This window comes from Octodon degus, unplaced genomic scaffold (assembly GCF_000260255.1).
Source record: "Octodon degus isolate 3935 unplaced genomic scaffold, OctDeg1.0 scaffold00183, whole genome shotgun sequence".
In the NCBI taxonomy this organism is placed as follows: Eukaryota; Metazoa; Chordata; class Mammalia; order Rodentia; family Octodontidae; genus Octodon; species Octodon degus.
Genome location: NW_004524759.1, coordinates 387,206 through 402,283, shown reverse-complemented (window position 1 = coordinate 402,283; position 15,078 = coordinate 387,206). Strand labels below are relative to the sequence as shown.

Here is a 15,078-nt window from a genome sequence, read left to right as displayed (position 1 = left end):
TGAATTTTGTTTTACAAAAATTATACAAAATATACCATCTTACAAACATCTCAATGAATTAAAAATTTATATATATATATTATGTATCTATTTATATATTACATTAAATAAAATAATGTAACATATATCAGTCTATAATATATTTAAATGTAGATTTAAGATTTCACTAAGATTTTAATGTTATGATTCTGTATACTCAATAATGTTAACTATTAATATAATGGAAATAAATTTTAATCTTTGTTATCCACATCTTCATGTCCTCTTTAGATTTCTTCAGACACATAATCTAAATGGATAATAATGCTGAAAGCAATAATCAGTGATATTCTTGTGACTGGATTCTATGTCTTGCAGAATTTTTCAAAGATATATTTTTCTATGTATAGGCTTTAAGTTCTTTGTGTATAAATTCCTGGGTAGAAATTGAAAAATAATTCACGGTATTTCTCCTCCAGGTGATAAAGTCATCCCGCTATTTATTGCCCAGTGTGGAAAATGCAGACGTTGTAAACACCAAGAAAGCAACATCTGCATGAAAAATGAGTAGGTGTCTTTCTTTTTCTTAATCTGCTACTGGAGTTGTACATCAGTTGTGTTCTGTCTCATGTCTTTTGTGTACCTGTGTGTCTCAATAAACAGTCTGCCATCAAAGTATCAGGGCAAACTGCAGGATGGCACCACCAGGTTCACCTGCAGAGGAAAGTCCATCCACCACTTCATGGGTACCAGCACCTTCTCCCAGTACACAGTGGTGGATGAGATCTCCGTGGCCAAAATCGATGCAGCCTCACCCCTGGAGAAAGTCTGTCTCATTGGCTGTGGATTTTCCACCGGTTATGGCTCTGCTGTCAAAGTTGCCAAGGTAGGCATCACAGTGGCCAGTGACGCTACGTACCCTTAGCCTGACAGCACCCACAGGGAAGCAGTTCCTTGCAGGGACCACAGGTTATTTTCATGGATTTGTGGTGTTGACAATTTATAGGAAAGTAGACCTAGCAGGAAAATGAGAATCTGTCCTGTGAAATTCACCTGTTTATCACAAATGGAAATGTTCATAATTAGGTGAGGAAAAGTAAATTTCCTTTTCAATACCTAATTCAACATTTGTTTTCATGAGAATACTGAGGTTTAGATCTGAGGATTCATTTAGTCATTCATTCTACAGTTAGAGTGAAAAGATACACACATTAGGATGACAGGTTCTGCTAGGGTTGAGGGAGCCAATGTAAATAAATATATGTTTTTTCTATTATAATTAAAAAATAAGAAACAACTTGGGAAACCTTCCCAGGTACCAAGTCAACCTTGCCTCCCTACTCATGATCCCATTGGGAAGGGTTGAAAATAATCCTGCCTCCCACCCCCAACAGCCAAGAAACAGCAGCTCTGGCCCACAGGACATGAAAGAACAGTGAGTCCAAAGGTTGTTTTTAAGTACAAAACATGTACTTAGAAATACATGTTTTTTAACAAGTATTTTATGTGTTAAAAATACATGAAATCCTGGACTGAGAATATATTCAGCATAGGCCAAAGCTTAGCTGAAACAACCCCAGGTCAAGGGTCACCCACTGTGTAAAAGTAATGAGGTATCACATTGCTGTCATTCATTATGGGATTTCCTATCTCCCTGCCTAGAAAATACATACTGGAGAAGTGATATGCATCAGTAGAAATTCATTACACACACACCTTTCCCAAATGCCAGAGCATCATTTGCTGTATAAAACTGAGATCCAGACACACAAAGGTACTTAGTAAAATCTTTACATCAGGTTAGTATTTCAGCTAAGATTAGAATCTCTTCTGAGATTTTCATGTGAATTCATGATAGAAGATTATTAGCACTTTTAAATCACACTATGAACCATCTATTGTAAAGTTGAAAATAGTAGTGTACTTGATATTATTTAACAACAGTTGGTGAAAGAATGAGTGAGTAGACACTGTTTAAGGGACTATCACAATGAGTTTAATTGGAACAGGAATATTCTTATCTATTGAAGGTTGACTACAGAAGATAGGGCTTATTCAACAGCCACAGCCAATGTAAGCCATGAGGGCCTGTATAGCATATGCCATTTCAGGTTATGTCACTGAGATCTCAGCCCTAAGCCACATTACTTCTTGTTCAGTGGCTTCATGGGTTGTAGCAGGTGGCCTAAATGAGACGATCTACAAACAGAATCAGAGGATACTTAGGGAAAGGGTTTCAATATTATTAAAATACAAACTAGTTTTTTTGCATTATTAGTCATTATTTTTAGATATCAGGGATAAAGATCTACAAGCATCACCTTGTCTCAAGTGTTATTTTCTTGAAGTTATTTATTGAATGTCACCTATTGCTTAGGGCTTTGTTATAACAAGGATTCATTATATATGCTTCAGAGATAATTTCTGTTCTCATTAAATTGCTTAAGTCTACTGAGAGTTACTGAACTCTGCAAGGAGTTAAATATTGATAATATGAATAGATTATTGTTCAGCTTCCTGAGGTAACCTCACCCATTTGTAACATCCCCACAATAGTTTCTGTATTTGTACTGGAAATGAACTTGGCTATCAAAGGTCTTGTCATGATGAGTCACTGGTGTTTAGAGCTCAGAGTTTGTCTAGCCCACTGGTTAGTAGGTCTTCCTCTTGGTGTGCACTGGGGACATGATGGCACCTACAGAGAGTCTGATTTAATTGGCAAGGGCTGTGGCAAGGATGCTGTGATTTTTAAAAACTCCCAGATGAAGTTTGTGTATGAAGTTTGAAAACCACTGGTTTAGTTCAGTTTAAATCTGAAGTAATTGTAGCCAAAAGAAGTTGGCAGAAGGTTGACATGGAGTCTGAGTAGCTCCTGAGAAATGACAAGTCCTGGTACTTTATATGGCTTAGACACATTCTAACAATCACTAGCAATCCACTTTTGCATTTTCTGCAAACACAGGTCACCCAGGGCTCCACCTGTGCTGTGTTTGGCCTGGGTGGAGTCGGCCTCTCTGTTATCATTGGCTGCAAAGCAGCAGGAGCAGCCAGGATCATAGCAGTGGACATCAACAAAGACAAATTTGCAAAGGCCAGAGAGGTGGGTGCCACTGAGTGTGTCAACCCTCAAGACTATGACAAACCTATTGAGGAGGTACTCCAGGAAATGAGCAATGGAGGTGTGGATTTCTCCTTTGAAGTCATTGGTCGGCTTGACACCATGGTATGTGCCAAAAGTTGCTTGCTATCTCATCTTCTGCAATCTAGGATATACTGCTAGGCAGTACAGGGTAAATATTATGTATAAAATATCTTGGAAATGCAATTTCCTGTTTATTACATGTTAAATATAGAGTTAGAAGAAATTCTTCATTCCCCAGGGTAGGAGATATTACAATATATTTCTTCTTTACTGAGAGAAAGTACTTATATTTTAATTGAGCCCTTTCCAACTAAGGTCCTTAATTTGCAGTGAACATAGTTCCACAAGGAAATACAAATAATAAAAATTCTGTACTTAAGTTAGCAAACTTGTTTTTCAAACAAATGCAGTTTACATTTTTTATATTTCAATAAATTCGGAAAACTATCCCAAAGAAATAATGCACCAATTCCACTATTAAGAGAAAATATATCTTAAGGAAAGAACTTGCTTTAATAAGTCATTGTATTTTAGCACAGTCACACCACCATACCCAGCAGAGCATTCAGGAAATGCTTTGAAAAGAACAATGAAATACTGCTCCCAAATATAATGCTTACTTCATAGCACTATCAGAGCTTACATGAGTGAATGTGTATGAAATACTTCTCAAGATGCCATCTGTCAAGTGTTAAACTCTGAATTAAATTCAGCTGTTGTCATTAATGTGAAATACTATGTCCAAGCTCCCAGTGCTTCGATCAAACTTGAAATTTAAGACATCTTACTTTCAAACTATTTCATGGACAGAACACCTCCCCATCCATATTCATCCAGCTCAAGTTCTCTACAACTCTGCTGAATTAGTCCTCAGAGACCAACACATGCCTATACTTGGTTTGGTTCTGCTCTGAATCCTGCCTGTGTTGCTAATGCAGAACTACACCTCTGGGGAAAAGCTTTTGCTGTTTTGGCCTGGGAAAATACAATGCATTTGATGATTGTCTCAGCTATTTTCTCTCATTGCTGGGACACAATACTCAATGCCCAAAATTAAGGAGGAAAAGTTTATTTAACTCACAGGATGTGGAGATATCAGTTCATACTCGCTGGCTCCCATGTCGTGTCACTTGGCAAATGGGAACAGTTCATGGAGGAGGAAAATGATAAAGAGCACATGGAGGAACAGTGGCTGCTGCAGCTAGGAAGGCCCTCTCCCTTTGTTATGTTGTATCCAGTCTATTCACACCCATAATCCCACCATGGAATTAATTAGCTGATCACAAACTCTAGAAGCCTGCCCCAATGACTGCATGAGGATTTGGGGGAACAACTAGATGCAAATCATAACAATAGCTATTTCAAGAAAAGTCTAACTTTTTCCAAAACTTTAGTTTTCTCTGGTACACTCTTTTTTTTTTGGTCATTTTCTCATATGCTCCTTTTTTTGAAGCCACAGAAGACTGACATGTTCTTAGATTATCAACTCTTCCAGATTTCATATTTCAAAATCAAAGCCTAAGTCAGCCTTAAATCAACTGAAGACTGTAAGGATTTCTTTTACTACAAAGTAGTGCATTAGGAGAAAGGCTTTTGGGGCTGCTTTTTGAGATTCTAGCATAATTAGTGTATTTTATTTGTTTATTTATTTTACTTAGTACCGGCTCTACGGGGTCTCACTAAATAAATCAGACTCATACTCGTTCTCCTGTTTTCAGCGTTCTAAGTGCTGGAATTATAGGCACAAGCCACCATGCCCAGGCTCAATTCCTCACACTGCGCACTCCAGGGGCGGGGGGGGGACCAGGATGGCATGCTGGGGATGGAACTCCAGCTGCTGCGCTCTGCCTGAGCAGAAGCTTTAGAGTGCTGAGCTATTTGTCTGGCCCTATAATTAGTGTATTTTAAAATAAAACCAGCATATATTCCAATAGGGTAAAATAGAATTTAAAATATGTCTCTTTCAATAATAGACAATGGCAGAACCTTGTAAAGAAAAATTATTAGATCGACAAGAGACAAGTTATGAATGATAAGAGCTATGTCTTTTTCACCATCAAAACACATGCTTAAGAGACATGAAAAATGAAGTAACTGACTCTCATATTACCTTGAATTATGATAAAACAACCAGCAACCTCCCTGACAACCTAGACTTTGTATATTTGTCACAATATTTGGCTCCTTATATATTTATAAGGAAGACATGCTTTAATCCACTCTTTCAAATGAAAATGTGTTCCAAGAATTTTTCAAAGCAACAAGTGCTAGACTCAAGGGAGAATGAAAAAGCAAAAGATACATTTTTTCTCTGCTCTGCACAGTTACAACCCAACTAATTAAAATTAGCATTAAATTGTGTACCATGAGCAGTGTGACAAGAATCCACTTTGAGAGTGCTAAGAATTTATTCATATTTATTCCAGGCCTCTGCCTTGCTCTGCTGTGATAAGTCATTTGGTGTGAGCGTCATTGTAGGAGTCCCTCCTGATTCTCAGATCCTCCCCGTGGATCCCATGCTGCTATTGACTGGACGGACCCTGAAAGGAGCCATCTTTGGTGGTAGGTAGTAAAGTATGAGGACCAAATGTGTATTAACCTCAGAAAATCTTCCCTTATGTAAGTGAGAATTTGGTGTATTAAAAGCACTGTGAATAAAAAGCAAGTAAAGTTCCTGCTGTATTTATAGCATCCAAAACAATTAGATATGGAATAATCCTAGAGAGAAAGTCACAGGATGGTCTTCTCTGGTGTCCCGGACTTCTTGGCCATAAATTATGGAATAAGTGCAGAAAGAAAGTAAGCAGGAACTTTCAGCAGCTTTTCTTTTTATACTCGTGAATGCATGAGCACTAAATCTCCTAGTAGGACATACACAAGAGATGTACAGCAATCATCAGCGTCTACCCTCTGCTACTTTGAGACCACTGTAAGTTTGCTTCAGGACTTTGGGCAGCCACATAATTTCTCTATAGAAGAGCTCATAAGGATTCTATAGCTGTCTGTGGGCCCTAGTTTATCTGGGGCATTAAAGCACACTGAGAAATGTTGGGGAAGCCCTCTGCCTCACACTCTCCTCACCAGTAGCAGTCTGCACAATGGAGCACTGCTCTTAATGGAGCACTTTCAGTTTACTCTTATCAGAAAGTCTCGTCTCCAGCTCTCTTGCTTATCCCTGCTGAACCTAACAGTGCTGTCTTTCTTTCAGGTTTTAAGAGCAAAGATTCTGTCCCCAAACTTGTGACAGATTTTATGGCAAAGAAATTTCCACTGGATCCGTTAATAACCAATGTTTTACCTTTAGAAAAGATAAATGAAGGCTTTGACCTGCTTCGCTCTGGAAAGAGGTAAATTTTCTCTTTCTGTTTATAGTAAGGGTTTGACTGACAGAGAAATGAAAGAGGAGAGATGAATGAAAACAGAAGTGTTGTGGTTTTCCATCATTAGTTCAGTCTTTGCACATAGAACATATGAGACCCCATGTGGGACGTTAAGTACACTTGCTTGGTGCTTCCTATCTTACTGAAGCCGAATTATGACGCTTTAGAGGAAATGTGAGTCGTTAGAGCCCACCAGCTTCTGCATCAGAGCACACTCACTTTATCCAGAGAATTCATCATTTACCAAGTCATAATTAGATGGTGGATTCAGTAAAGTCTCTAAGTGATCTCTAAAAGCCAACAAGAACTAGTTGCTATCATCGTACAGCAAGTCCCCAACTTACAAACATTTGAATTGGGAACTTTCACAGATACCACATTCCTAGATGCAAACTACTCGCAGATGTAGCTCAGGGGTCTGCCGGGTATTGTCACAGTTGCACTGCTGTGTGCTTACTCTACAGCGTGATAGTGTGCAATAGTACAAGACAGTCAAGACACTGCATTTGGATGTTGTTAAATGTCAAAGGCATGTAAGACTCACTTCATCAGACAAATGAAAGCAATTCACAACCATTCTCCTGAATAAAAAGAGAAAAGATCTTTTCTCCTCATGAGAAAAGATACAGAATTTCACAAACAAGATGATAAAATTCAACAATGGTTGTTGTACTGAATAATGTTGTCAAATTAGTTATAAAAACCATTATATCAAAGTAATTATGGAAACATTTATATGTATGTTTGTACATGTTTAAGTATTATTTGTAACATCAAAATTAGAAACATCCTAAAATTCTAACATTAATACAATTCTTAAATTCCAGCCACATATTGTGAATCAGTGAAGGCATTATAAAAATGATTGTGTCACATTAGGAAATACTCAGCACTATTTTTCATCATGAAATTCTTTAGCTGTTCTTTGTCATGGAAGTATTTCACTTCTCCATCAAACTTGAAAGAGAGTTTTGCAGGGTATAATAGTCTGGGCTGGAATTTGTTTTCATAGAGGACCTGAAGTACTCTGCTCCATGTTCTTCTTGACTTCATGGTTTGTGAAGAGAAGTCGGCCGTAATTCTGATGGGTTTTCCTTTCAATGTGATCTGCTTCTTTTCTCTAGCGGCTTTCCGTATATTATTCTTAGCCTGAATTTCTGGGATCTTGAATATTATATGTCTCGGTGTGTTTTTCATTGGGTGGAGGTTACTTGGCATTCTGTATTCTTCGGTTACCTGAATGTCAGATTGTTTCCTTATATTTGGGAAGTTTTCTGCTATTACTTCTGCCCATATTTTTTTAATGTCATTTGTGTTGACTCCTTCTTTCTCATTGATGCCTATTAGTCTCACTTTGTTCATCTTTGCATCATCTTGCAGGTGATGGATTATTGTTTCCTGCATCCTCACTGTTTTTAAGAGATCCTTTCTTACCTTTTCACTAGCTACACCAGCATCTTCAAGATCTGAAATTCTGTCTTCACTTTCACTTACACGGGTTTTGCAAGCTTGTGATTGAGATTTTAATTTCCTCTATGTCTCTTTGACTCTGCTTCATGCAATCTATTTCTTTCCTTTATTTCTCATTCAAGGAATCCATCATTTTTCTAATCTTTCTTTTTTTAATCAATGTCTTCTTTAGAAGCAGTTATAAATTCTTTTACTGCAGTTTTTTTTCAAATTGAGTTTCCTCCCTATGTTTCTGTAGTTGCTTCTTTACTTCACATGCTATGAGTTGTGAGAATTCTTTTTTTATTTCAGAAGAGAATTGCGCTGTGAGTTCCTCTATATCTTTCTGCTGTTGCTTATTTACTATCGATGCTATTAATTCATGCAATTGAGCCAAGCTAGTGTCCTCTGCACTTTTTCTGGGTGGGCATTGTGTCTTCTCCATATGTTTCTGCATTTGATTCTTTACTGCAGATGTTATTAATTTAGGGATTTCTTTTCTTATTTCCAATCTGAGTTCCTCTATATCTTTCTGCAGCTGTTTTTTTTTATTTCAGAAGCTGTTGATTCATTGCTTTCAGATGTGTGATTCCCAATTTGTTCTGTGTTAGTGTCCTCTGCACTTGTTATGGTTGGGCTTGTGTTCTGAGGTTGCATTTTGTTCCTTCTCGTCATTTTGTGTAGCACTGTCTTCTGACCTTTGTTGTAAGATCTTCGTTGTAGTTATAACCTTAGCACCTACTGAAGTTCAGGTGCAGATCTACAAAGTTTGGATTTATCCAGCTGTCCCTGGCTCAGGTTTGGCTGCTGTGCTCAGCTCCTTCCTTTTGCTGCCCTTGAGGGTGAACCTGTTGTGCATCTCTGGCAAGATGCTCTGATCCTGGACTAGCTGGGTGGTTCTATCCTCTACACTCTCTGCAGGGATTGCAGCTGCAGGGTTACACCCCAGGCCTGTATGCCAGGCTTGAGCTGAGCCTGGAGGGTACAAGGTAGAGTAGGGGGAAGAGGAAGCTCTCCCAACCACTCACTGGACCTGGGCTAGGACTGGGTCTAAGGGTTCCCGGAACGGGGCAGAAATTCCTACTCGGCGGGCGGGGTAGAGGAGGTGCTGTGGAGTGGTGGGGGGGGTGTCCCAAGGGGTGGAAGAGGGTCTCACCCACGCTGTGCCTGGGCTGGGACCAGTAGTAGGTCCCACAGGCACAGGGTATCCAGAAGTTCTTTCAGCATTATTTTTAACTCATAGAACATATCTTCCTAAGGATGAAGTTTCTTAGAATTATACAAGTGAACTTTATTTTCTAATTCTATAACTCCTTAAATATCTCCATATCAAAACTCTTTTGAGCCTTTAATATACAACTTTATACAAAATACTAGAAATTTCAATAAGGATAGAATAGAACATATATTTGTCTAGGAAAAAATAGATAAAATTTCAAGAAAACATGAATAATGCAACGGTGGTTGCTTCCAAATTGTAGTAGTTTCATTTTGAAGGAAATGAAAACATTGTTTCATTTTTACACTGTATTGTATTTTTAATTATTTAAATATATGATTATGTCTAAGAATAGCCATATAATACACATATAATATATCTAATTCCAAAAGTATTTACCCATCCAGATGGGCCTTATAGAAAGAACATAATTTCCTATATAAATGTCAATTTCCAATCTTTCTAAGGATGAAGTTTCTTAGAATTATACAAATCAACTTTATTTTCTACTTCTATAACTCCTTAAACATCTCTATATCAAAGCTTCATTAAGCCTTTAACATGATCACAATTTTGCTAAGCAGTCAGCTCCTTCAGGCAAATGATCCATTGTCTAGAAATTTGGAAAACTTTGTGTTTTGATCCCAGCATACTAGTTGTGTGATGAAGACAAGTTCCAAATCTCCACATCTTCCTTTTTATAATCTCTGTCAAGGAAGTGACATGCAATCCCACCTCACTGCATTGTTGTATAGTTTCAGTCTTCAATGAGATAATGTTTGAAAAGCATCTACAAGGAATATGACAAACAGCAACAAAATTTTGTATGTTATCAACCATTGTTGTTTTATACTCCTTACTACGCTGGGCATGGAAGGTCTAAAAATGATTTTCAAAGGATAGCAATGTAGAATTGATGTTTAAGTTGTAATCAGGTATGGATGTTTTTCATGAGTTTAAGATTGGAAAAAGCATAAAAGAGAACCAGAAAAATAAGAATTGCCCTCATACTGATTTGGCTTTAACCCACAAGGGTAGGAATGGAGGGAATGGGAATGCAGACGATGTTCACTGAGATACAGGAAGTGTTCCCTGCACTTACATGGAAGAGTGTGAGTGGTCTACATGCTAAAACAATGTCCTCCATTATCTATTGTAGTATTCGCACCATTCTGTCATTTTGAGATGCTCCAGATGCCTTCTCGCCTGTCAGCTCCTGACTCCTCCACACCAGATCATCTGAATCACCGGGCAGACAACATTATCAGCTATCTTTCAGCGATATGACAAATGCATTTCTATTGTACTTGTTATTGCTGTTTGTTTTATGGATACCATGACTCAAATAAAAGTTTCTTTAAGGAATAATAGAGTGTTTTAAGCTTATAACACTTAGATCACTCACAAACCCAAAACCACACATTAATTTAGTTATATCTATTTTGATTTTGGTGACACAATATATTTCTCTTTATATTTCATAACCTTTAGCAAATTATTGTGACTTTTGATTTAATAACTTTGTCCTTATGCTTCTTAATAGATACATAACATATAAATATATCACCAGCACAGTTGAAGACTATTATTTAATTTGAATATGCACTTACTTTTACCAGTGACTTTCATATATTCAGATGTTATTTTAGTCATTAGCATGCTTACTTCGGATTCTTAGAGCTCTGTTTAGCAGATTTGTTAAGACAAGTCTGGTGAGGAACCCCCTTAGGTTTTGGTGGCTGGGCATTCTCTGTATTTGCTTCTTTTTGAAGAACATTTTGCTAGTTCTTTTTCTTTCTTTCTTTCTTTCTTTCTTTCTTTCTTTCTTTCTTTCTTTCTTTTCTTTTCCTTTTTGTATTTTTTTTTTTTTTGTATTTTTAGGGAAGGTTCTACAGTGTTTTCAGGGTGTCACTACTAGATCGGACTCATGAAAAGCTACCTATTTACAGGCTCCCAAGAGCTGGGATTATAGGCACCACCATGCCCAGTCTCATTTACCTTTTCAGCGCCTCCTGCAGGCGAGGCCAGCACAGCAGGCCTGGAAATTGAAAACCTGGCCCATATAATATGTCCTGAGGTAATCTTGTCTAAACTGTGTCTATTGGAGACTTTTTTTATTCCTTTTTTTTTTTTTTTTTTTTTTTTTTTTTTTTTTTTGGTATCAGGAATTGAACTCAGGATCTTCCTCTTGCCAGGCAAGTCTTATGCCACTGAGCATAAAGTCTTCTGCTGGAAAGTCTTCTGCTACAATTTCTTTAAATTCTATACTTTCAGAAGAATTTTTTTTTTGGCTTAAGGGTGGGTCTGGTAAGGCAGGTGGAATTGGGGATTGAGCTAAGGTATCCTGCACCTGACTGCATTTACATAAGCAAGGACTTAAACAACTGAGCTAACTGACTGGCCCCTAAATTCTATACTTTATCTTTCTCTCTTTATTCTTCCAATTGTATGGCTCAAAAATTTTCTATTTTAATGCAGCTCCATAAATGCCATAAGCTTTCTCTATTCTTTGACTTTTTTCTCTTATTGTCTACATGCCAATATCTTTTTTCCAAAGTCCTAGATTTGCTTTTGGTCAAGTCTGCTGTTGATGCTCTTGTGTAGTTTTCATGTCACTTAAGGTATTATTTTACTTTCTCTGTTAAATATCCCATTCTGATAATTTATTGCTTGTGTCATCTCTCTGAATTGATATTCTGTAGTTTGTTGAAATTTTTTGGTTTTCCTTGCAATAGTTATGTTGAATTCTTTGTCGTCACACCATCCATATGTCTTCACTGTCCTAGGCAAGTCATAGGCACTTCACTTTTTACATGACGTTCTATTTCCCCAGTTGTGCTTGATCTCTGTGGTTGTGTATTGGCATATGCAAATGTGGGAACTAAATACTACCAGTCTTTACAGGCTGCCTTTTTCTGAAGAACTCCTTCAGAAATCAGTCCATCCAGAGACTCTTGGTAGGCTGTCTGGTATAGAGTATAAACTCTGGCTTGTACAGTCCATGGACTGGTGGACTTTATCCATTTTTAGCAGGTGGATCTGTTTGAAGTCAGGACTCATTTGGGGGTACTTCTGTTGACTGAGACTGTGGAAATGATATAAAAATTGCATCCTCTGCAATCATCCTGAAGCAAATATCCACTCAACCAGTGGGCAGTTAGAGCAGGCCTGAAGCCTGGGGCTGCTGGAACAGTGCACTTCTGGAGTTGGCGGACACTAGCATGGGGCTGAAGTAGTACAGTCTGGAGATGAAGATTGACAATGCCATGAACAGGAAGGTACACAGTTTTCTGAACTGGTCAATGGAGGAGGCCTAGTTGTATAAACAAGTCCAAAATGTGGGTCAGTGTAGAGTCATATCACTTAAATGCCAAGTCAATTACAAATGCAAACACATACAAATTACCATAGATGTTTCAGTAGAAGTCTAAAGGACATGGAGACATAAAGTAATGTTTTTCAAGAACAGAAATAAAAACTATACCCAAAAAACTTATCCTTCATAATTAAAGGAAAATTAATGACCTTCTAAAACAAAGGGAAAAAATCAAAACAATTAATTAAGCAAACACCGCAAAAGACACTTTGAACATTACTACAAAGAGAAGAAATTTAGACTAAGAAATGAGTATTAGAAATGAAAGAAAAATCACAAAAGAAGACATTAGGAATTAGTGTATATACTTAAAAGATATCTCTGAATGTGAATTGTCTTATTTGTATAATTGAAAGATACACATTCGAAGACTGAAAAGATACAAAAACTCAACACTGTCTTGCATGCAAGGAACACATATCAGTTGCAAAGCTATACATACTCTAAAAGGAGAGGGTGGAGGACAATATCCCATGCAAATGGAATCTAGAAGCAATCAGGACTAGCATTGTTATACTGAACAACGCCGACAAAGAGGAAGGACACAATGATAGAAATACATTGAGAAGGAATAATATACTTTAGAGTATCCATGGTCACTGTGAAAATCTGTGGGAAATTAAATAACCCAAGAATCAAATGCCAATGGAATCAGGCATATCAGAATCTGGGATGCAGAAAAGGCCATTCTAAGAGCAAAGTTTATAGTTAGACATCCCTACATCTAAAAATATAATAAAATGTTGCATCTCAGTCTTAGTAAAACAAGAATACACCAAATACAAACAGTGAGAGAATGAAAAAAATTGGGATTGGAAAGAAAATTAACAAAATGGAGACTAATAGAACAATAAAATAATCAATGAGAGAAACAATATTTTTAAGATAAGAGATATTGCTAAGGTTTCATCCATACTAAGAGAAGAGGAAGATTTTAAGACTGATAAACAAATTCAGCAAAGTAATAGGATACAAAAGTCAACATACAAAACCTATAGCTTTTTTGTATACCAGTACAAAGAAACAAAGAAAATTTCATTAAAAAGAGCTGAACAATACTTAGAATAAACCTTGCTAAGTAATAAAAGACCTTTATAATGATAATTACAAAATATTAAGCAAAAAGTAATACTAAGAGATATAAACACCCCCAAGCTCATGGAAGGGCAGAATTAATGTTGATAAAAGTGACTATACTTGGCTGGTGAGATGGCTCAGTGGTCTAAAGCACCTACTTACAACAAGCTAAGCTCAGCAAAGCACAGGGACCGCGGTTCAATCCCCCAGCACCACATGCCAGCCAGCCCCGCCCCCTGGTGGGCTGAGCTTGCTGCACACATACAAAATAAATAAATAAACAAATAAAATAAATAAATTTGTTTAAAAAATAAAAAAAGTGACTATACTAATGAAAACTAGACACACATTCAATAAGATGTTTGTCAAGTACCGAGGACATACTTCATAGAAGGAAAAAATAGTAGCACTAACCCTTACTAAATATGATATTAATAGGTTATTACTCTCTCAGAAACTAATAAATATATAGACATCTACTCACATTAAGGACGACAAATCCAAATAATAAACATCACTAGGAAGTATCATGCTACAGAGGTGGTAGATGGATGGAGGTTGGGGTTTAGCAACAGGCCTGTCTTCTGAAACTCTGGTTAGGCCACAGAGGACTGAAATGCAACAAAAAGCCTCAGAGAGCAAATCCCTTCATTAACAGGAAGAAATTCTAAGACAGCTGGGTTTGTTTATTTTTCTTTCCCAAATCAGGAAATTACAAGAAGTAGCAGAAAATGTTTGCAAGTATCAATGACCACTTATTTTACTTTGTGTCTCTTAATCTCCTTCACAGACACCCAAAACAGCAGACATTCAAAACCATACTGATGACTTGTGAGCACAAAATAGATTTGAAATTCTCCCATAGACCTGTTCTCTATCTCCCCAACATTTCGAGGAAAAGAACAGAGTGAAGAGAGCGATGCAGTAATGATTACCTCCAAAACTACTACTCAGGAAAAACCTAGCAGAGTTTGAACTAAAAGTTCTATCCTGTTTATGTTTAACTTAAGGCTCATTCTGTGATAGAGTTGACTGTTACCTAATGCAGATATTTATGGATAAATTTAAAGGATGATGAGGAATTTGGAATTTTTTTTTCTTTTTGAGTCAATATACAGTTTAGACTTGTCTTAGGCTCACTTTATAGCCCAGGCTGGTCTCAAACTCACAATCCTCCTGCTTGTCTCCAGAATGTTGGAATTATAGGCATGAACAGCAGCAGGAAGAGGAGGAATTTGATGAAGAAAGTTGGGGATACATACTGCAACCAAGAGTTTAGTGTAAAACAGCAGGAAATTTTATGAATTCAAGCATTTAGGTTTGTTAACCTGTAAACATCACTATGGGAAAAGTCTGGGACTAATGAACAGTGACTTCAGAATTCCTTGAGTTTAGATGAGAGAGAGACAGAGAGAGAGAGAGAGAGAGAGAGAGAGAGAGAGAGAGAGAGAGAGAG

At 37.2% G+C, this 15,078-nt stretch overlaps 1 protein-coding gene across 4 annotated transcripts in view; it reads left to right on the top strand.

The window, feature by feature from the left end:
• Positions 1-10,532, top strand: part of LOC101593148 (alcohol dehydrogenase E chain-like) — a 178,167-nt gene extending 167,635 nt beyond the window's left edge. For all 4 annotated transcript variants that reach the window (XM_023703881.1, XM_023703880.1, XM_023703879.1 and 1 more), the window contains 6 exons: positions 459-546; positions 643-865; positions 2,942-3,202; positions 5,548-5,683; positions 6,330-6,468; positions 10,329-10,532. In XM_023703881.1, the coding sequence (XP_023559649.1) occupies positions 459-546; positions 643-865; positions 2,942-3,202; positions 5,548-5,683; positions 6,330-6,468; positions 10,329-10,353 (872 nt within the window). In that variant the 3' untranslated portion in view covers positions 10,354-10,532. The remainder of the gene's footprint in view (positions 1-458; positions 547-642; positions 866-2,941; positions 3,203-5,547; positions 5,684-6,329; positions 6,469-10,328) is intronic.
• Positions 10,533-15,078: the final 4,546 nt, after the last annotated feature.